General features: G+C 35.8%; 1 protein-coding gene across 1 annotated transcript in view; it reads left to right on the top strand.

Annotated features, from left to right (window-relative positions):
- Positions 1 to 21,579, top strand: part of LOC112974075 (CUB and sushi domain-containing protein 3) — a gene marked incomplete at its 3' end in the record, with an annotated part of 516,764 nt that overhangs the window by 174,287 nt on the left and 320,898 nt on the right. Inside the window, exons 10-11 of the mRNA XM_026082659.1 lie at positions 13,130 to 13,233; positions 18,971 to 19,083. Coding sequence (XP_025938444.1) covers positions 13,130 to 13,233; positions 18,971 to 19,083 — 217 coding nt within the window. The remainder of the gene's footprint in view (positions 1 to 13,129; positions 13,234 to 18,970; positions 19,084 to 21,579) is intronic.

Below are 21,579 nucleotides of genomic sequence, written 5' to 3'. Positions count from 1 at the left end.
AAACAAAGAGAGTATTGTTAATTGCAGAGCAATTAGTGATTTGTGCTCCCCTTCTGCATTTTTACTGTATCTCCATTTTCATTCTTAAGGGAGGACAGATCCCTTTTCTCAGTTGTCATAGATTATGTCTAACTAAGTATTTTCCTGCAGTTTGCCTGACTGTAACATCCATGTTTTACACTTTGTAAATATGATCTACCTCTAGGGAATGAGTGAGAGATTGCTCTTATTGCAATCATTGGAATAGGAAAAATTGCTCCTATTTTAGCCATCAGACATTTTGGATGCTAGCCACAACCTGCCTTCTAGGACTAGATTCACCTTTGATTAAAAATGTAGGTAGACTTAAAGGCTGAACTTCAGTTTTAGTTCTATTTGACATTCTGTAAGTTCCTAAGATTGATCTGAAATATGTCTCCCTTTGACATTTTGAATACATATTTTCTTATATGTATTTATTGATGAATATGCACACCCAAGCTAGAACTTTTTAAAAGACATCAAAGAATATGGCCCAGAGACTTCCATGGGAAGTTTGCAGTGTAAAAGCTGCTGATACGTTTTAGTCCTTTTTGTTTGAGGAATTTTTGGCACAGAGACTTGCCACTTTCTTCCACACTTAGGTCCACTTGGTTGCTCTTGTGAGTGATCTTTTATAGTAAATTGTTCTGCTCAATATATGCCTTTTTCTGACATCTTACTGAGAAGTGGAGCTACACATAGTGTGATATGGCTTAGTGTTTGTTTTCTAGGAGGTGACTCCTTTAGAGGTTCACGATACCATTTTCCTTGTGAACTGAAAGTGATGCTTGCAGGAACATCCGTTGAGACTGAAGTCACTAATACCACTCCCATACTTGTGCTCCCTTCAGGATGTCTAGCTTATCATGTAGGCTAAGTTGGCATCAATCAGTGACCTCTCTGTTTTCTTCTCTCAGAAAGACAGGAAAGGGCAGACCTTTTGTGCTGAGTGCAGGGACGTCTATTTTAACTACCTACTGAACGGGAGAACGGAAGCAGGGACAAGTCAAATAGAATTCTTCATCCCCTTCCTGTGATTGGAGTCATCTTGCTCTTTAAGAACTTGTATTTTTCTTCTGACAGCAAACTTACTTTTATGAGGGAAAAAAGGATGTTCAGAATTTTTTTATTGTTTTATAGTTTTTTTTGAAATAGGATTTTGCTACTTAGACCTACTACCTTTTGTCTACAGTGGACTTGGCTAATCATACTTTTCTGGCTCTCTAGAGTATACCCTTGTCAGTGTATCTGTTGATTCAAAAAAATGTATTTGTGGCAAAATGGCTCAAAAAGTACATAAAGTTTTCCTAAAAGATTTACTTGGAGAGCAGTGAAATGGACTGATGGATTTTACAACAAAAGTAGCTTTTTAAGTGCCAGGAAATAATACCAGGACATAAAACTCATGGAACATAACATGTTTAAAATAATTTAAATAAAATGTTTTAAGATGACTTTTGTTTTCTTTTGAAATATTTCTACATTTCAGTCTTACTCTAGTAGCCTTTTGCTACTAACTGTACTGTATGATCCTTTATGAGTCTCAGTTCATATCTTTTTATTTATTATTTACTGAATTGAGGTTACTAATGAAACATTGATTTCATCTTTTTTTATAATATCAGAAGCTTAGCTAAATTGCTACAAAACCTCTTTTTTCTTCAATCTAGATCTTTGCATCTTTTTTAACCTCTCATAATATAATTTATTGTCCTTTTTGGCCTATTTTATATATATTTTTTAATTTAATTTAATTTWATTTTATTTTTATTATTGCTGCTGAATAGTCTGAAAGCTTTATGAATTTTTCTTCACAATCTGCCAGAACTCTTTTTTTCTGGTTTATATTCTACAACACCCTTCTCTTCCCAAGAAGCCCTTTTAGATGTATGACTCTTTGTGCTAACACTTATTATTTACATTTAATTATATTTCCTTTTATTAACCTAGGTAGTTAAATGGCCTACAACTTAGAGATGTAAGTGTACCTTTCAATTCTGTGACAGAAAAATAATGAGCAAAGACAAGAAAATCAGAGACAAATGACTAAAATTACCTGTTGAGTGTCTATGTAAAATAAGGCATATAGTCTTAATACAGAAATTGTGATAATGGAAACAATCTTTAAAATGTTTCCTGTGACTATATAATCATTCCATAATTAAGATGTGGAACTACAGGCATACCTCGTTTTATTGCGCTTCGCTTTATTGTGCTTCGCGGATACTGTGTTTTTCACAAATTGAAGGTTTGTGGCAACCCTGCGTCAAGCAAGTCTATCAGTGCCATATTGTGTCTCTGTGTCACGTTTTGGTAATTCTCGCAATATTTCAAACTTTTTCATTATTATGATATCTGTTATGGTGATCTGTGATCAATGATCTTTGATGTTACTATTGTAATTGTTTTGGGGTGCCATGAACCGTGCCCATGTAAGACGGCAAACTTAATTAATAGATGTTGTGTGTGTTCTGACTGCTCCACCGACTGGCCGTTCCCCCATCTCTCTCCCTCTCCTCAAGCCTCCCTATTCCCTGAGACACAACAATAGTGAAATTAGGCCAATTCATAACCCTACAATGGCCTCCAAGTGTTCAAGTGAAAGGGAGAGTCGCACGTCACTCACTTTAAATCAAAAGCTAGAAATGATGAAGCTTAGTGAGGAAGGCATGTCGAAGCCGAGACAGGCCGAAAGCTGGGCCTCTTGCGCCAAACAGTGAGCCAAGTTGTGAATGCAAAGGAAAAGGTCTTGAAGGAAATTCAAAGTGCTACTCCAGCGAACGCACGGATGATAAGAAAGTGAAACGGCCTTMTTGCTGATACGGAGAAAGTTTCAGTGGTCTGGGTAGAAGATCAAACCAGCCACAACATTCCCTTAAGCCAAAGCCTAATCCAGAGCAAGGCCCTAACTCTCTTCAGTACTATGAAGGCTGAGAGGTGAGGAAGCTGCAGAAGAGAAGTTTGAAGCTAGCAGAGGTTGGTTCATGAGGTTTAAGGAAAGAAGCTGTCTCCATGACATAAAAGTGCAAGGTGAAGCAGCAAGTGCTGAGGTAGAAGCTGCAGCAAGTTATCTAGAAGATCTAGCTAAGAGAATTGATGAAGGTGGCTACCCTAAACAACAGATTTTCAATGTAGACGAAACAGCCTTCTATTGGAAGAAGATGCCATCTAGGACTTTCCTACCTAGAGAGGAGAAGTCAATGCCTGACTTCAAAGCTTCAAAGGACAGGCTGACAGCAAGAGAACTAGAATTAGAAATGGAACCTGAAAATGTGACTGAATTGCTGCAATCTCATGATGAAACTTTAATGGATGAGGAGTTGCTTCTTATGGATGAGCAAAGAAAGTGGTTTCTTGAGATGGAATCTACTCCTGGTGAAGATGCTGTGAACATTGTTGAAATGACAACAAAGGATTTAGAATATGACATAAACTTAGTTGATAAAGCAGTGGCAGGATTTGAGAGGACTGACTCCAATTTTGAAAGAAGTTCTGTTGTGGGTAAAATGCTATCAAACAGCGTCGCGTGCTACAGAGAAATCCTTTGTGAAAGGAAGAGTCAATTGATGCGGCAAACTTCATTGCTGTCTTATTTTAAGAAACTGCCACAGCCACCCCAACCTTCAGCAACCACCACCCTGATCAGTCAGCAGCCATCAACATCGAGGCAAGACCCTCCATTAGCAAAAAGATTCTGACTCCTGAAGGCTCAGATGATGGTTAGCATTTTTTAGCAATAAAAGTATTTTTAATTAAGGTATGTACATTGTTTTTTTAGACATAATGCTAATTGTACACTTAATAGACTACAGTATAGTGTAAACATAACTTTTATATACACTGGGAAACCAAAAAATTTGTGTGACTCGCTTTATTGCAATATTCACTTTATTGCGGTGGTCTGGAACCGAACCCGCAATATCTCCGACTTATGCCTGTATATGCTATAAAAGTAGAGATTTTTTTTATTGTTTGACTCAAAATTATGAATAAAAAATAACTCATAGAGTCAATATGACCTAATATCTATTACTGAGTTAAGCTAACAAACTTATTGTAAGTTGAAGCATGGGACATTGGCACAAATAAACAAAGGATAAACCTGAGTGCCTTAAGATTGACATTTTATCAGAGAGACATAGCATTAAGTGCTCAATACTACAAAAAATCAGTGAGTAATTGCGTGCCAAAATCTTCCTGGAAAATGATCTAATTAAGAGAAAGTACAAATCCTTTTTAGTATGAGAAAGGGAAAAGCTCTTTATGAAAAAGCCAGAATGTTTGTATCTCATTGCTGTTTAAACTTATGTTCATTTGGGAGTGACATCCATCCATAGGTTTTTCAAAGTATCATGGAGAGACTTTTTTCTAAGACATAGGAAGCGTAGTCAAAAGGCTGGATTAGAGAAGAGAAACTGGGTTGGGATTTTGGAATATTAACGGTTGTCTGATCAACTGAACGGGCAGGTACTGTACAAATGACATTACCAAGAAAAAAAAAATCCAAATATGCTAATGCATTGTTTCATAGCTTTGGTACATCTGAGGAATATCCATGTCGAAAGAGACATATGTTGTGAGATCAAGTGCCTTGGGGTTGAGTGGTGACTTTACCAGAATTTAGTAGTATCTTGCTCTCCAGTATAGATTTTTCCTTTGTTATATGTTAACTCTTTGGAGACATTTCAAAACTGTTTTCTCCTTTGTGTTTACAGCTAACCTTGTTGCCATTCTGAATCCTGGAATCTTAAGATAACAAATATTGTCCTAGCTTCGTTAAGTGCAACTTTCTGGTTTGGACTTACGTTTCTTTTTAAGCAGAAAACCTTTTGTGACTGTGCCCATAAGTGGTAATCAATCTCATCTTCACTCACCTTTCTCTAAAATCTACCTTTCCTTTCATTTGCTTCTCATGATGCAGTAGCCAGTCTTACCCAGACAAGGAGTCATATTCAGTTAGATGTAATGGGAAATAATTAGAACATTATGCTGGGTTCAGTCATTTCCACCTTTTCCACAACTGCAATAAAGAAGACGTAGAGGGACAATTTTAAAGAGAGATATTTTATGTGGATCAGTCTCGTCTAACTTGAGTCAACAATAGGTTAAGTGACACAGTCAATAGACTTTGTGTATTAGACTCTCTCTAAAGTTAATGAAGACATATTGGTATCACTAGAGTTTCAGATCCTAATTTACTGTTTAATTATTTATCCTAAGAGGTATGTTCAAAATAGACAAGATGAATTTCTCTCTCAAATAGCTTATCTTCAGAAAAGCACTAGCTGTGAAGGTAGTATAAGTGAAAATTTTTGACTAGATGCCTAATATTTAGATGACTATATTTTGCTAATATTAATAGTACATAAAATTATACCTCAGTCTTATAATGAATGATGAATTCAATATATTTTCCTACTGAAACTATTCTTCCATAATCAAATATATTAATAATACAATTATTTTGACAGAGGGAACTGTGATTCTATGGAAAATTATGGAGGTAAAGCCTATCAATCAGATGGCAGGATTTCATTAGGTTTTATAATCTGATACAAACGCATATCATTTACTAACAGGGAAGTAGTCAGTCATCCTCAGCAGAAAAGCAATTAACCAACCTGCGGGCATATAAGGACTACAGACATGTTTTCTTTTATCTTCCACCAATGAAGAAGGCAACCAGAGAATTCCTTTTGATTGATGAGCAAAGGGTGGGCACGAAATTTTCAACAGTTTATAGGTATTTTTTTCTAGAGTTAATAGTGGAAATTGATGGAAGTAGATATCTTGTGGCTAAGTTTCACTGGAGTGGATTTTATGCTGTTTCTAGTATGTTTGGACTGCTCATACTGTGTTTTTTGCAAGATAATGTTGTGGTTGTTGCAGAAATTGATTTCCTTGTAGATCAGTAATAAGTGTTCTGGTATGAGGGAGGTGGCAGGAATTTCCAAGTCCAACCTTTCCCTGTCTTCTTATCTTTTAGGTACAGATGTCATTCCCACACCACCTTAAATTTCAGTTACTAATCAGTCACTTTCTTCAGTGCCTGGATCAAAAATTCTGTCTTCTTCTCTAGTGGCTGAATAAAAATAAGTGAAAATAAGTTCCTTGTACTTATCATTGAGAGTAACTTTTCAGAGGCATAATGTGGCAACATATGGAAAGGTTACAATATCTAATGTGAGAAAATATGGCAGAATCTGACCATAGTGATTATAGTTCAGAGGCAAGTGTCTGAACAGAGCTCATGAGTTAGGGATATTCATAGCTCAGGTACAGAGGACTTAGATAAACATATTTTGTTGTGACAGCGGGGAGACCTTTGAGCTGTATACAACTGTGCAACTGTCTTTAAGTGTTGTGAGAATATTTGTGATACACAATAAATCCATGGTCTCACTCAACACTGATATATATGCTAAAAGGTGCAAGTTAGTAGACAAATTTATGTTGTCGAGAAAAACATGATGAACAAACATACTGACTTAAGTAAAAGGCAATGTGTTTGCTTAATTATTTATTTGCATTCCTTTATTTCTCAAAATGGATGCTATATTGACAGTTTAGTTCACCTGTATAATTCATTATTATTATTCATTTTCGTTTGTTTTGTAGACAGCTGTATTTAAAAGATGATTTCTGTTTTCTAAAATACTTTGTATTGGAGTTACAGAGGATCATTAAATATTGAGGCTGTACTTTTCAGATTAATCAATGTCACAAGCTCTTATTATGAATGCAAACCAAGTTAATAAAGGTTAAAATTTTATGCAAACAGAAAACTATAACATGCAAAACAAAATTATAATCTCATTTTTTTCTTATTTTAATGTGGTGTCCTGCTATTGTAAAACTTTCAGGTAATATTCATTCTGGGGGGTGGGAAAGGACTTCACATTTGTTTTCAAATGTGTTCCAAAAGCAAATAATTCTGAATGTCTTTTTTAAATAACGGATTGCAGGATTAGTCTATGATGCTGAGAGCAGAATTCATCTCCTATCTGTAGGGCTGAGATTATTGGCAGCCATTGACATGATGCTCTGGGATATCCCATCTGGTCTTCAGCTGTCTGTCCAAAAGGGCTCAGTTCTGAAAATTCCCTATCTGCCAGCTTTGTGTGGATCTTTTGGCTGCTTTAGGGTATCTCAGAGGGCACTGCATACATACATTTAGACAAGTGCATTCCATTTTAGATGTCCATGGTTTCACTTTCTCTTGCTGAAGAGAAATAGGTACTTTTAGAAGATGATTGATCTCCTGTGTGTTATCTACCATTTGACAAGATGGAATACATCCTAGAAATGTTTTTTTCTTATTATGAGTAAGCCTCCTGATTAGTAAGCCTACATCAACTGTAGGTGTTTACACTTAAGATGTCTACAGTTAAATGTGAGGAATCCTAATGCCAATGAATGAACTCAGAAATGTAGAGGGAACTTCCCAGTCCAGGTAGTGAGTATTTATCTCCTGTAACTTTCTGCACCTTTGAGTGTCACCTGGTCTTTTTTCTACAGATCTCCAATATTCTAAGTTTTCTCTCTTTTTTCCTTTTCTCTTTCCCTCCAATACTTAAAAAAAAAAAAAAGAAGAAGAAGAAGAAGAAGATGAAGTGCTCGATGGTTAGGCTGTTTTTTGTTTTTTTTTTCTTTTTGTTCATGTAACAGTTCGCTGCAAAGGAGCCAGTGAAACTATTGGCATGCTACAGATCTGCTACCTGCTCATGGATATTTTGAATCATATTGAATTATATGCAACATGCAACAAAATAATGTGTCATTAGATTGCATTATTGGCAGAATTGTTCCTCACTATTCATATCATCTAAGACACAGCTCACGTCCTTACCTTTTGGATTTTTTAAGTACTTATCTGAGGAAAATAGATTCACAGCATTTAAAAAAAAATCTTCATAGTTATTTTACTGGTAAAATGTCAAGTTTTATGGAATGAAAACATGACTATATATCCAAAAATATTTTTAGATTACATTTGCATTGGAAGCTTTAGGATAACAGATGCACATATGGAAATATACAACTTTAAATCTTTACACTTCTACTTCAGAAGCAGTTCTGAAGCACATACTTGCTTCTGTTAAGCATCATTCTTTTTACATCATGTTTTTTAGTGTGTTTTGAAATTTAAAAAAGTTGAGTATTTCATCTGGAACCCTGTTTTCCATATAAAATCTTGATATTTGGGGAGCTATTTCCACCAGGAACTAGACACGCAGTCAACAGTTGTCTGGAGCAGTTGCTCTCTGGAACACAGTCACCTAAACAGGTACTCTGAAAACCTGTCTGAAAACATGTAAGACAGTTTCAAGTTAGCCATTAGCTTTTCAGTAAAGTCTTTTCCTGTGTTACTTCTGAGATGGGCAGCAGACAATTTTTGCCCAAGGGGTGGGTTCCAAATGTTGTCTTCCAAAGCAAAAAAGGGGATACAAATCTACTGAAATCCATTAGAAATTTGATTTCTCCATTTCTTCCTTTGGAAAAGAACTTGAAAATTTGTTAGAGATCAAAGTATATCACCATCATTTTCAGAAAGTTCTTTTTCAAATAGAGTTGTTTGTTTTTTTCTTTAGAGATTGGGTGGCAATAGTTAGTCTTCTTAATTTGTTTATTGCTTCTGGGTTTATAAACAGCAGAAGCATGCCAGGATGAAGACAGAATATGGCCTTCCTTTTGCTAGAATTCTATTTATTTTTGTGAATATGGACTGCACATCTCATCATATGCAAATTAAAAAAAAAGGTGTTTTTATCTATGTGTTCATATATATGTGTATGGAGGGACAAGAAGGAAGAGATTTTTTTTTTCCATGACAGCAGCCACTTGGAAAATGTTGAATAATATCCTAGAAGAATCTATTTATGTGAAATAAAATTCAAAGTATGATTAGTCTGTGTAGTCTGTCAGCTTGTGGGTACATCACAAAAGCTATTATAAAGGTCCAAAATTTCAGGGACTATTTAATAGCTTGTTTTGAAAAAGAATAGTAATTAATATATTGCTAAATTTTAAATAAATAAATTCTTTCTGTTCTGAAACCATACAGATACCCAATCCATTATCACCAGTTAACTTATAATGTATGAAATAATAGATGATGCTTGACTATGGTGTGGTGAACAGTTTCAGTTGGATTTCCACATCTTTGAAAATTCCTTCTTCTGGCTGCTTTCCAGACCCCACAGTTGACAGTATCATCCTCCTACCCAGAATCTTACACATCAGGCAAATCTTTTGTGAAATAGTGGTTTACAGTACTGTTTCCTTTTAAAAGTATAGCTGGATCTGACACCATTTTGGAATATTTTATGTTCCCTTCTCCTTTTTTCTTTCTTTCTTTTTTTTTTTTACAGTTTCAAATGAGATTTTTATTTTGGGCATAAATACAGTAAATACATAAATAAATTTTGGGATATTAGTTTCTTTGAATCCTAAATAGATGTTCATGCCAAACAAGATCACTGTTGATATGAATCAATAAAAACCACTGGGTCATATCTTATTTATAGTAATGACATATCTTGCTCTGGAAAACTGGGAAAAAGACTTAAACTGGTTTCACACAGAATTTATTCCTAAAGAATATCAGTCCCTATGTCTCTGATTACTGTGCATTTAGTAACCAGATCAATAGCACAGATGCTGATCTGGTTTTAAATGTGTAGATTATAGAAATAAATCAGCACATATTTCCCTGTAGCCCTTATTTATTCTTAAAAATAGCAGACAAATCTAGAATTACCTTGTGATTTTACTGTCATGTTAAACTGATTCAAGGATGCCACTTATCTTCAGTCTTTCATTTACAGCTCTATCACTTATTCAAAACACAAAACTTTGTGATACACCTGCCAAAAATTCTACTTTTACAAATCATCTATCATTTTGTCAGTTTTGAAGTTATTCTCTCATCTTACCTAAATCTCTGCTTCTAAATGCTGAAGTCATCAAAATGCCTGTTCAGCATTCTAAAAGGACTAATCAATATAACGAGCACTGCTGAGGCCAGCCATCTTTGGTTTTGAGTCTGATCAAACTAAATCAGACACTGTAAAACAAAAACTGTGAAAATGTCTCCTATTGGTAAGAGTAGTTGTTTTCTTGCATTCAGGCGTATTTGCATAGTTTTCAAGCACATTGCTTTTCCCGCTTGGCATTTCAAAGATAAACAGCAGAGGGTAAGTTCCCAGAAAACATAACACGGTTCTTTACAGTTGCAACACATAAATGCTTGTGTACTGCCTATCTAGTTAAGGAGTGTGCTGCCTCTTAAATATCAGATATTGCAAGCTGTGCTGCGGCTGTTTGTTACTCTTGGTCTGTTTGTGCAAATTCCTTTGATTAGGAACTTTGAGTTTCAGTCAACAAGCATATTTGCCAAGTACTGTAAATCAATTCAGGTGTTGTATGTTAAACCTAGGTTGAAATGGGTGATTTGTTAGTAGGTTACAGTCAGGTGCTTCTGAGACACTTCTATGATTTGGAGATATGAAATACTTCATTTAACGCTGTAACATGGCAGGGACAGTTACTGGTAGCCATTTCTTATCCTCTTCCAGAAGAAGGATTCCTGGTACTGAATATGGTGTTCTGACTAGAGCTGTAATTTTTCTGTTTTTCCAATTAGTAAAATATAATCCAATTTGGTGATTGCTGTTCCCATTCTTTTTTTATTTGTGAGCAATGTTATAAAATAATGAAAGAGATCTTACTTTTCTTCTTCAGTGAAAGAAGGAAATGTTTTGAACCTTAGTGGTTTTGGTAAAGAAATGTATTTGTTTCCTTGATTCCTGGTCAGTCCTAGTTAAAAAAAAAAAGAAAAAAAGAAAAAAAAAGATATCCTGTAACACTTGTAAAGGAACTTCTGATACTTTCCTTATCCCCTCCTCTCCCTCATGTCTTATTCCTCTCCAGAGACATGTGCGTATAATAGGATATTGCACTGTGCTAAAGAAAGGCTATTTTGGGTGTATTTGAGATGTGGTGCTTTTCCTTATAGAGCCAAGTACATCAGTTACAAAAAATCAGATGCTTTTTATTAATTTGGTTTTACTCGATTAATAGAAAATATCTTGAAGGATATTAATTCTAAAAAATCAGTTATTGTTGCACCTAGAAAGTAATATGAAAATAGGAATGAGAGTAGGATCCTTCTTATCTTTAATGGAATACAGAATTAGAGTTTAGTGGATGGCTTAATTAAGCAATTTTTCTTAACATCTTGGATTTCTTGTTGTTATGATTATAAATGTAAGTTTTCTGTGCTATACCACTGAAGTATCAATATTGATTGCAAAACGTATTTTACTGTTAGTAACTAAAATATACTTTCAAATTCAATTCAATACTAATATTACTCCCTAGAAACTCTCACGTTTTATTGTGGAGCCTTTTTCCTGTTCTGATGTAATTGCACATACAGTTCCACGTAATTAAAATGTGGGCCAGAAATGAAGAAGCTTTTTTAAAAAAGTGAATCAAATATTTATCAGCCTTCAATCTGGTTATGGGTCTCCGTTTAAACTCTTGTGCCCGGGCTGGAACAACACAAGCTAGCAAGAATATTCTTTTTACATTAAAAAAGATTAATGTGAGATTCTGTGTGTCAGGGCGCCGCACGGGCCGGCTGCTCCCGAGGCGGCCGGGGCAGCCCCAGCCCGGGGGCGTCGGGCACCGCCGCAGCGGGGCCGCAACGGGGCCGGGGCCGGGGCCGCAACGGGGGCTCCCGTGGCCGCGCCGGGGCCGCAGGGCCGTGGCGGGGCTGGAGCCGGCGCCGCTGCGGCGTCGCGGGGCAGCGACCCAGGGCCCCGGGCTGCGCTGAGATGGGGCCGGGGCCGGGGCCGGGACAGGGGGGCCGGGAGCACCCTCGGCGCCGGACGCAGCCGTTTGCCCGTGCTAGGAGAAGTGCGCCTCCTTCTGAAGGGGGGGGGGGGGGGGGGGGGCCGGGGGGGGGGGGGGGGGGGGGGGGAAGGCCTTCCTCTGAGTGTGCACCAGTTTCTCCAGCTTTCCTGTACTGACTTTTGTTTTCCATTCACATATGTTCATTAGTTTCCCGGTTCCTAGTGTCGTGCCCCATAATACGCTGGGACCAAAAATGGAAAAAAAAATGCGTGATTAAAAATAGTTTTTCAGAAAACTCATAAAAATATGTCCTTTTTCAAAACAATTATTGGAAGCCCAGGGTAACCAAGTAAAGAGAGCTTTCAAGGACATGATATTTATGCAGCAAAATGACATCCACAGCTTTAAACATTAGTACTCTCACTTCTGAATCATAACAATAATTAAAGACCATTAATTAAAGATATAAATAATAATTGTTATGCACAGGTATTCTGTTATCTACATGGAAATTTGAGGAATCTGTTATTTTCATAAAGAAACAGTTAATATGATTAATACATTGGTGGGAAAAAATGCTTTATTTTCTTTTGTAACAATATGGTTGAATTTTGCTCTAAGTGAAAAATTCATTGTATTCTTGAAATGGAGCTGACATTGCTGTCCTTAAGCATTAAATATGCACACTGCAGTTTAGATTACGGGGTATAAAATAGACTCATGTTTCTGATAGTTGCATTTTACTCAGCTTCATAAAATAAGAAAATGACTTTTACCTTTGGTGTGGCTTTATCCTACTTGAGCCAGATTATAGATGTCAAGAGTAAATGATGTTCCTCACCTTCACTGCATTTGCTCGGTGAAGTTCAGCTCTTCAGTTGCTATTTGAAGACAATTGTATTGCATGAAGTGCAATCAATTAAGTTGTCCTTTGAGGATATCTTACCAAAATGTAATGCAATTATTTGGTACTGTATTAAACATGCAACGCCTGCATAAATAAGTGAAATGTCAGTTCTCTGAGTAGCTCAGCAGAGTGATGGCACCTTATAGTTACTGTCATTCTATATTTCTTGAACCAGAGCTGTTGGTTAATTACAATAATTTCTTTAAAAATATACTAAAGCTACATGTAATTATTATTTTTTGAAATTCTGGTTTATTTTTACTGCTGAAAAGCTTATTTACAGGGTCATCTCACAGCAACTTTTCTTTATTTAAAAGTATTTATTTACTTATTTTTTACTAGGTTATTCAGATAAATTTTGAAGAATTTGATCTGGAGATTGGCTATGACACACTGACAATTGGTGATGGAGGAGAAGTGGGTGATCCTAAAACTGTGCTTCAAGTGTAAGTCTTGCATTTACACTTTGTATGTATTACAGAATATTGTTCATGTGATTGTTTGATGACAGTGAATAAGGATGAGAAAGAGCTAAATCCTAATAAAAACTAATCTTACTGAGCTTCTGAAATTACTTAACCCTGGCAGGTTAGATACATTATTTTATTATGCGTTTACTGGTGTAATATCCGAAAGAGATGGATTGGACAAGAGAAAAGAAGAAGATAAACTAACATCAGATTTTCAAAAATACATATTCAATCTCTGTATTCATGTGTATCCATGTAAATTTGTAGGCTCTACTGTGCTTGCTTTGTAAATGGGTTGTCATATTAAACAGTTATCAGAAAGTGATGGAAAACAGGTGAGTGGACTGCTTATACATGAGCTTTTAGTCTCTCTCCTAGCAAGCTTTCTGTGCAAAAGAGGTGCTGTAGGGCCTTGACCTTTAAGTGCTTATTGACTATGGTAGATAGACCCAGAAAATGAGTTAGTATGGTGAAGAAATGACTACAGAGAAAATCTGGGTAGGATATTACCTAAACCACTTACAATTACATGTCAGAAAGCACTGAGGATCATCAAAGGATTTTACCATCCATTATCATTACCATCCTTCTAGAATGTGAGTCCCGGTATGTTTTTTTAACAATTATTGATTAACTTTGAATTCATATTTCTCAACTACTTAACTTGTGATGGGAACTGGTCTTACAATAACAGTCCCAAGAAGACAAATGCAGAACCCTATTATTTAATTTGTAAATTTTTGAAGACAACAATGTAATCCAGTGATTATGTTTAATTCCTTCTCGTTTGGACAATATGCAGAACACTGCAATTAAGTATTACTTTCATTCCTTCATTCTATGTAGTTCCAGTTCCATTCTGAGTAAATAATTTAATATGGCTTTTATGAGAAATGAATGCCCCTTAAAATACATTATGTTTATTTTTTCATATCTGATCAATTTTATGGAAAAAAAAAGCACTTCATTGCTTAGAAACCATCTTTAATCCATAAAGAATTGTGTGCTATTTAGAAAAGATTTTTGGAAAAGGCCAAATAATATTTGTGTGTTATTTTTAAATAAAATGGCTTCTCAGTAAGTACCTTATTTTATTGTCAGTTCTATAAATAAATTTCAAATGAGTTAAAAACAGAAGCAACAGCTCATATAGCAGAAACAGATGGGATAAATGTTTACTACGACCTATATTTAATCAAAAATAACAAAATTAGGATTCCTTGGAATGATATTCCCTCCAGTTTATTTAAATGCAAATTTATTCATACTGTTCTTTTGTATTGTAGTAATAAACTCTCCATTATTCACCATAGGAATGATATCCAGGACCTGTTTGCTTTGGATAATCTAAAATCAATGTTTACCTTATCTTCTCCTTTCCTAATTTTATGTCATTAATGTTATTAATCCCAAAACTTTGAGCAGAAAAAAAGTCTTGTTCCAGGATTTACAGATTTTCATCATGAATTCTGTTAGTCTCTGAAGGATAAACCTCTCTGACCTACTATTTTTTAATTATTTTTTGTAGTCCTTCAAGCCTTTCTTGTTAATTAGAAGACTAGTATATGGCCAAGTATTTCAGGTGCGATTACATTAGTGTAGTGCAAAGTTTCTTCATCAGATTGAAGATGTGCTAATTATTATTATTAATAACTTTAAAAAGTGGGGAAATACTATAATCTACATTTTATGAACAGGGTAATAGTAATGAAGACTTACGTGACAATAGCAGACCCTCAAAATGTACTTATCATGGAGCTGGGATTCAAGTTCAGATTTTCTTAGATTCCTAGACTGTATTGACTATTCTCTCATGTGGAAAGAACATTTGTTATCCACCAATTCACCAGGTCCTATTAACATTCAGATAAAGTATTGACATGGTTTTAACTGACATTTAAATTACAGTAACACACTGGGACACAGTACAGCAATATTTACAATTTTGACCAATATAGTAAACCACTCTGTCCAGATTTGGTTTCTTTAAAGGTGTTAATATTTTATAGAAAATATACCTGATGATGCCTGACCTATACTGGGGAGAAATGATGTAATTACAGTGTTAAGCTTGTTATGAATATAATGGAATTCTATATCTTTTTTTTTTATCAAGGAGTTACTTAAAATTGTCGTGAGACTCAGTTAAGTGTTTATATGATAAGGGAATCTGTTCTGTAAAGAACTAGGCAAATAATTTTTCAAAAAAAATTACATAGAAGGCAAAAAATAATTGAAGACTGTTTAAAATCTTGTAAAAATTTTCTCCTCTGAGCCATACAAACATTGTCTGGGATATCAGGCATCTCAAATAAATAATCTATTGTATGATGTAGTTTTGGATTGTAAATTTTAAAATAATTATCTTTCCTCCAGCAAACTGATAAGACAATTGTTTTGAATATGTCTGCTTTAGTTGTGAATCATATGAAAACACTTATTTATCTTTCAGGTTATCAAAATTAATCAGGAACCCTATCCAAACGTTTAATCCACTACGTTTACTGGGTGCTGCTGGATCAGAAAGTTCAGAACCAAAAACTGAATTTAAGCGGCATTTAGATAGAATTATGCTTCCTAAATCCAGATTGCAGACCTGATAATTCCTCCTCTGCTGGTGCTAGGCATGGAAGTAGATAAACTCCAAAGCCATTTCAGTACTTGTTATTACGTTTCCCTGGGTGCTTATATACATGCACTCAGGAACATGAGAAGTCACTCAAGACTAGTGAGCTCAGCACCTAACGGAACTTGCATCTGATCGGAAAACACTTTTGTGTGTTTGACAAGGTGACTGATATGAAGCCATTCCTAGTGCTTGCCCATGAAACCAAGACTTTCACAAGATGGAGCAGTGAGAAGTTTTAATACCAAGGGATAAAGGGGGAAACGGAGGAAGAAATAGTGGTTCCTGCCTCATACAGCAGTCACAGTGCTTTTTCAGGATGTTGGGAGATCTGGTTTCAGTAGCTTGCACTGGCAGTTGTTGCAGGTGACTCTTCATGTAAGGTGCACCTTGGCACTGGTTCCTATAACACACATTTGGAAAATCCAGTCAGCAAGGCATGAAGCTCATTCTTACGCTTTTGGTATGCAAGCTATATTGGTGTATACATGTATGCACTCTCTCTTCCTTATTACAGATCATTTTTAGCAAAAGGGAAGGAGAGTGTGCCAGGCTTTTGAATATCCTCTAACCCACTCTTGGGTGTACTGTCTCAGCGGAAATATGTCTCACTACTATGGGGGAGAGGTAGTTTTGGAGCCCTTGTAGAAGAGCTGGAATTTGAAAACACCCTGCTGAGTGACATAACTGATAAACTGTTTAATAAAAAAAGGAGGTCTCATAATCATTATCTATCCATTTACGGCATCTTGACAGTGTTGGCTGCTCAGCTTTTTAAAAGGAAGGTGTAAGAACCTACCTCCAGGAGTGGAATCTAGGTAATGAATCCAGAGCAGAATAAGTCTGATAGACCCCATGAGAAAAGAAAGGATGATTCACAACCTCAGTTTCACTCTTTATTATCTTAAGTAGCTTCCTTTATATAATACTGCTTTTTCTGGATCTTATTGCTTTACAGCCCCAAAGTCTCCCCACATATTGTACAGGGAGCCCTAAAAACTTAAATCAGGACTCTGCAGGATGCTTCACAGGTCTTGCAGATGCAGAAATTAGAGATAACTCATGTCCTTTCAGAATGGGAGATGGAGGGCAGGAGAGAGGTATTCTTTCCTGACGGAGTATTTATTTTGTTAAAAAATATAGTTTCTGAGAACTGTGTTTAAAAAGATTTAAAAAAAAATCACAAACAGATATTTATAACTGACTTAACAAAGCAGAAATGATGAGCATTTCTCTCCTGTATATCGTAGGAATTATTCTCTATGACTTAATTTAGAGATTAATATTCCCAATGGCCATGGCCAAATCTACCATCACTCACCAGTGACAATTACAGAGCTCTGCTGGCCATTACATCAGTGTTGTTTCTAATGGAGGGACAGTCTGTTAATCTATTAATTTGGCAAAGTCTGAAATCACCAAAGACACTTCCCTTTAGTGCAGGAATGAGCAGCTAGTACATTATTTTATTTTGGCTGAGCGGTTACTTGTTCAGCTCTGGCAACAGTCCTTGTAGTAGCTCCATCTGTGAGCGCAGATGTGAGAAGCTGACATGGATTTTTCCCCCAGCAGATTATTTGATACAGTTACAAGCTAAAAAAGACCAGAGGGGAGAGCTAAAATTAATACAAAATATATTTTAAATAGACTATTTGAAGTTTCAGCTAGCTTTAAAGAATGATTAGAACTGGGGAAGAAAAAACAAAACTATTTTTACTCTTAAACGATCTTGTGCTTGTGATCCTAACTTCACAAGCATGGGAAATGTGTTGCAGGATGGGAAACGTTGCTACTTTCCACCATTCTGTTGATTAAAGAGACGCTAAACTCTTAGCAAATCAGAGACAAAGGGTTTTTTTGGGGAAAAAAAAAAGAATGTAACTTGTAAGACTGCAGGTTTCAGAATGCTTTGTTTTTGCTGTCACAGTATTTAAGAGTCATTCAGGAAACCACATGAACATGTGGGATTGTACTGACTTTCAAATTTTTATATTATAACAAAATGGCAAGTAGAAAAAAGGTGCAATTTGTGTGCCTCTCTGTGGATGCCCTGTACCACCTGAGATACCTTATGGGCTTTGAAACTTATCCACAAGTCCTGCAGACACAGAAGTTGTAGAAGTCTTGTGTCCTACTGGAACAGGAGCTGGAGGCCAGCTATCTCTATAACTATATGTAACACTATAGAACTCTGTATCTGAACAACTAAATTAACTGCAGATTGTTTCCTTTTATTGAAAAAGAAAAAAGGTATCAGGTTGAATTATAGTTATTATTAATTACTCAGTGTCTGACAACACCGGGAAGTCTTAAAGTCCTGACATCTGGTATTCTTGTTACTAAAGGAATGAGTAGCAGCTGAGACTGTCACACACTTTCTTCCATCGTTGTGAAAGAGGTGATGAGAGGAGGTGAGAGAGTGTAGGGAATACAGGGGTCTTCATAGCAATATTTTTATTTAAGAATAGTGACCTCATCTTGAATATGGGATGCATATATTCCAAAGTGGGATAGTTGTGTACCAGAGAAACCCTGTTCCTGAAGAATAGATTCAGTGCCTTATTATCAGCTCCTGGTGCTGTTTGATATACCTGCGAGTATTTGAGTCATGCATGCAGGACTGCCAGAAAAGATTCAGGGTCAGGGGAGACACATGCCTTTCTGGACCACTAACTGAAGGTGAGGCGAGGTCCTTCAGTATGTTTCAAATAGTGCTTGGCTTGTATTTATGGATTTCTATCCAACCTGCAGCTAGTGGAACTTTTAGAGCTATATCAGCTAACCAGCCACTAGGTATCTAATTTGGGTGAGCTGAATAGGAGGAATTACAGAAAAGGTCTATGAAAAAAAGAATTCTTCAACAGTTATTTAGATTCCTTCTGTCATAGACCAAAGTGCCAGTAACACTTACAGAAAGCAAAAATTAATCTGGCTACTTAATATTTAACATGATTTTTCCTGTAATTGTACTTGTTTATGATATGGTTGTCTTTTGAGACTATAATTAAAGTTTCCTTCTTGGCTTTTATCTCTGTTAAGAAAACCATCTAGAGTGCAATGGCTTTACAGCAATTTTTCTTTCTCTAGGTTAACTGGAAGCTTTGTACCAGATTTAATTGTGAGCATGAGCAATCAGATGTGGTTGCATCTTCAAACGGATGAAAGTGTGGGTTCAATTGGTTTCAAGGTTAACTACAAAGGTAACAATATATTATTGGAAGCAAATTTAACAGTATACCAAAATAAGGCAATATTATGAAGTGTTTTTCTTTTGTACTAGAAGATGCATTCTTTTCCCAGTTCCGTTGGTTTTAAAAACAAGAGAATGCAAGGTCTTTTTGTAGGAAATAATACTCAAAATAAACTTGTTCTCTTCAAAGGTCTTATGTCCTGTGAAATTGCATAATTTGTATTTAGTGTCCTTAAAGCAATCGAGTTCCTGGCATGAAGTTTTACATTCACTTCTGTTATTTGTTTCATGTTGAAAAATATTAAAATGAAATAATTCTGTGACTATTTAAAGCTAAATGCATAAAGAAAACACATATGTCTTATATTATTTTGAAAATTAATCATGCCTACCACATTTTAAGACAGTGAAGAATTGCTGTTTCTTTCTGTCCATAAGTTCCTTTTGACTGTTTGGGTATATTGAGTTCTGCAATGACATGACACAAGTGCAAGCATACTTATGTATTCTTGCTATTCAGATGTAATGGACTAAGATTGAAAGAGTTTATTACCTCTTAGTATGATAGTCATTAAAACCCAGGACTGCCACATTCCAGGGTAATCCTAGCAATTGTTGAAAGGGGCAAGAGAAATGGTTAGTAGAAAGGCATTTAAAAATCAATAGAGATGTGACCTGCAAGTTGTGACTATAGCAAACCTTGAACCATGGCTAAGTGGGAGAGGGAGTTCTTTTAGATCTGAATTTGAAATAATTTGCACAGCTCAAGTAGTTGTTTCCTTTATTTACACGATTCTTTTCTAGTAAAATTAATTTTACTCACAACAATTCTAGTTTGCAGAGTGCAGAGGATTATTGGCTAGTATCTTACTATGTACTGCTATGTCTTGTTTTATTCATGAGTTATACTTAGAAACAATGGTTCTGCAAGAATAAAATTAATTGAATTTGAAAAGGTAGAAGGAGACAGAAAGGGTGAACACTCGCACAGTCTCATCTCTGTATAATCAGCTATCTGTATGATTGCATATCTCTCTAAATACTGAGGCTGTATTTATCTCTCTCCCTACACTGATACTTTACCCTAGCTCACCAAATAGCATTTGAATGAATCAAGCTTTCAACAGATAGGCACTGTTCTTTTTGTTTCCTTTTTTAATCTGGAGTATGGGATTAGATTTTTTTCAGTTGCCTTTGATTTGATTCCTGAGAGGGCATATTTATTCATTAGAGATGCCAGCAACGGGCCAATATTCCCTTAAATAAAATGCTTTTATTTGAAGTCCTTTCTGGTAATAATGGTAGACTCTGAACAGGGATGTCTAAATGGATAGTATTTTGTATAAGAAGCTGGTTTACAAAGTAAGCATTATTTTTACTGAAGTTTTGGAACTAGCTTATATGAATTGGATATATATATATTTTTTCCTGAACAGCAGAAAGAGCTAAAGTGGACGTTTTATTTGTACAGAGGGGAAAAACTGTGTAATTAAACTAGATGAGTACATTCAAGACTATGACCTATCTCTGACTCCTTTACTAGGATCAAGAAATTGGAAGGACTTTCTCTCCAAAAATGTTGAGAATTTCTTAAAAGAAGTGTGATTTCTAGGAGTCCAGATCAAAGGACAATTTAAGTGACTACATGAATTATTAACAGTGCATCCCCAACCTGTTTGTATTTCTTTTTAATAGACTAGATCAAATTCTATTCCTAGAGCTTGGTTCCTTCCACCTCACAATTCCCACTATCCATTCCAAGATTCAGAAACCTAACTACGGCTTCTGATACTGTATCTGTTTTTATATATTACATATTTAGATCTTGAAAGTTTCTGCTTACATAAAAGTGCATCTACATTAGCATTTTAGACTAGACCCAGCAGTGTGCTTTTGGAGTGAAGCTTCTGGTCATCCCAACTCCCCTTGCTTTGGTTTTCATCATGGAGCAATCTTGAAATGCACCAAACAGATTGCTGTGAGGTAATTCAGAGGATGCACTTGAACAGCGTTCCCAATGTGCTACAGCTGCTAATGGACATTCAGTCCACAGGATCAGACTAAAACTTGTCCAAAATAAAACACTAAAACACACTGAAACTTTTATATATAGTATGGATACTGTATCTTCTATTATTTCACTCTAAAAATTGTCATGTATTGGAGAAAATTACTTATTAATATACTTGATACAGTACTTGTTAATAACCAGAATACTTGCCCATTAAAATGTTTTGATGCCTAAATGTCTGTATCTGTGCATCCCAAATCTCAACTAACTGCAGAGGTAGCAGAGTCATGCCTGTCTCATCCCATCAAGATTTGTGATGGATTTGTAAAAGGATTTGTGAGGATTTGTAAAAATTGAAGAATACTTCAATGTAGCTGATGTTTAGATCTGAGCTTGGCAAACACTTTCAAGAATATAGATTGTCCCGAGTCCTACATGGAACATGAGAGGAGGAGCAGAAGGCTGTGGGCTGTTGTTACCCAGGGCCCTTTTACC

Source organism: Apteryx rowi, unplaced genomic scaffold (assembly GCF_003343035.1).
Source record: "Apteryx rowi isolate R43461 unplaced genomic scaffold, aptRow1 scaffold_589, whole genome shotgun sequence".
Lineage (NCBI taxonomy): Eukaryota > Metazoa > Chordata > Aves > Apterygiformes > Apterygidae > Apteryx > Apteryx rowi.
The sequence above is the reverse complement of the archived record's forward strand: the minus strand, read 5'-3'. Positions and strand labels throughout refer to the sequence as shown.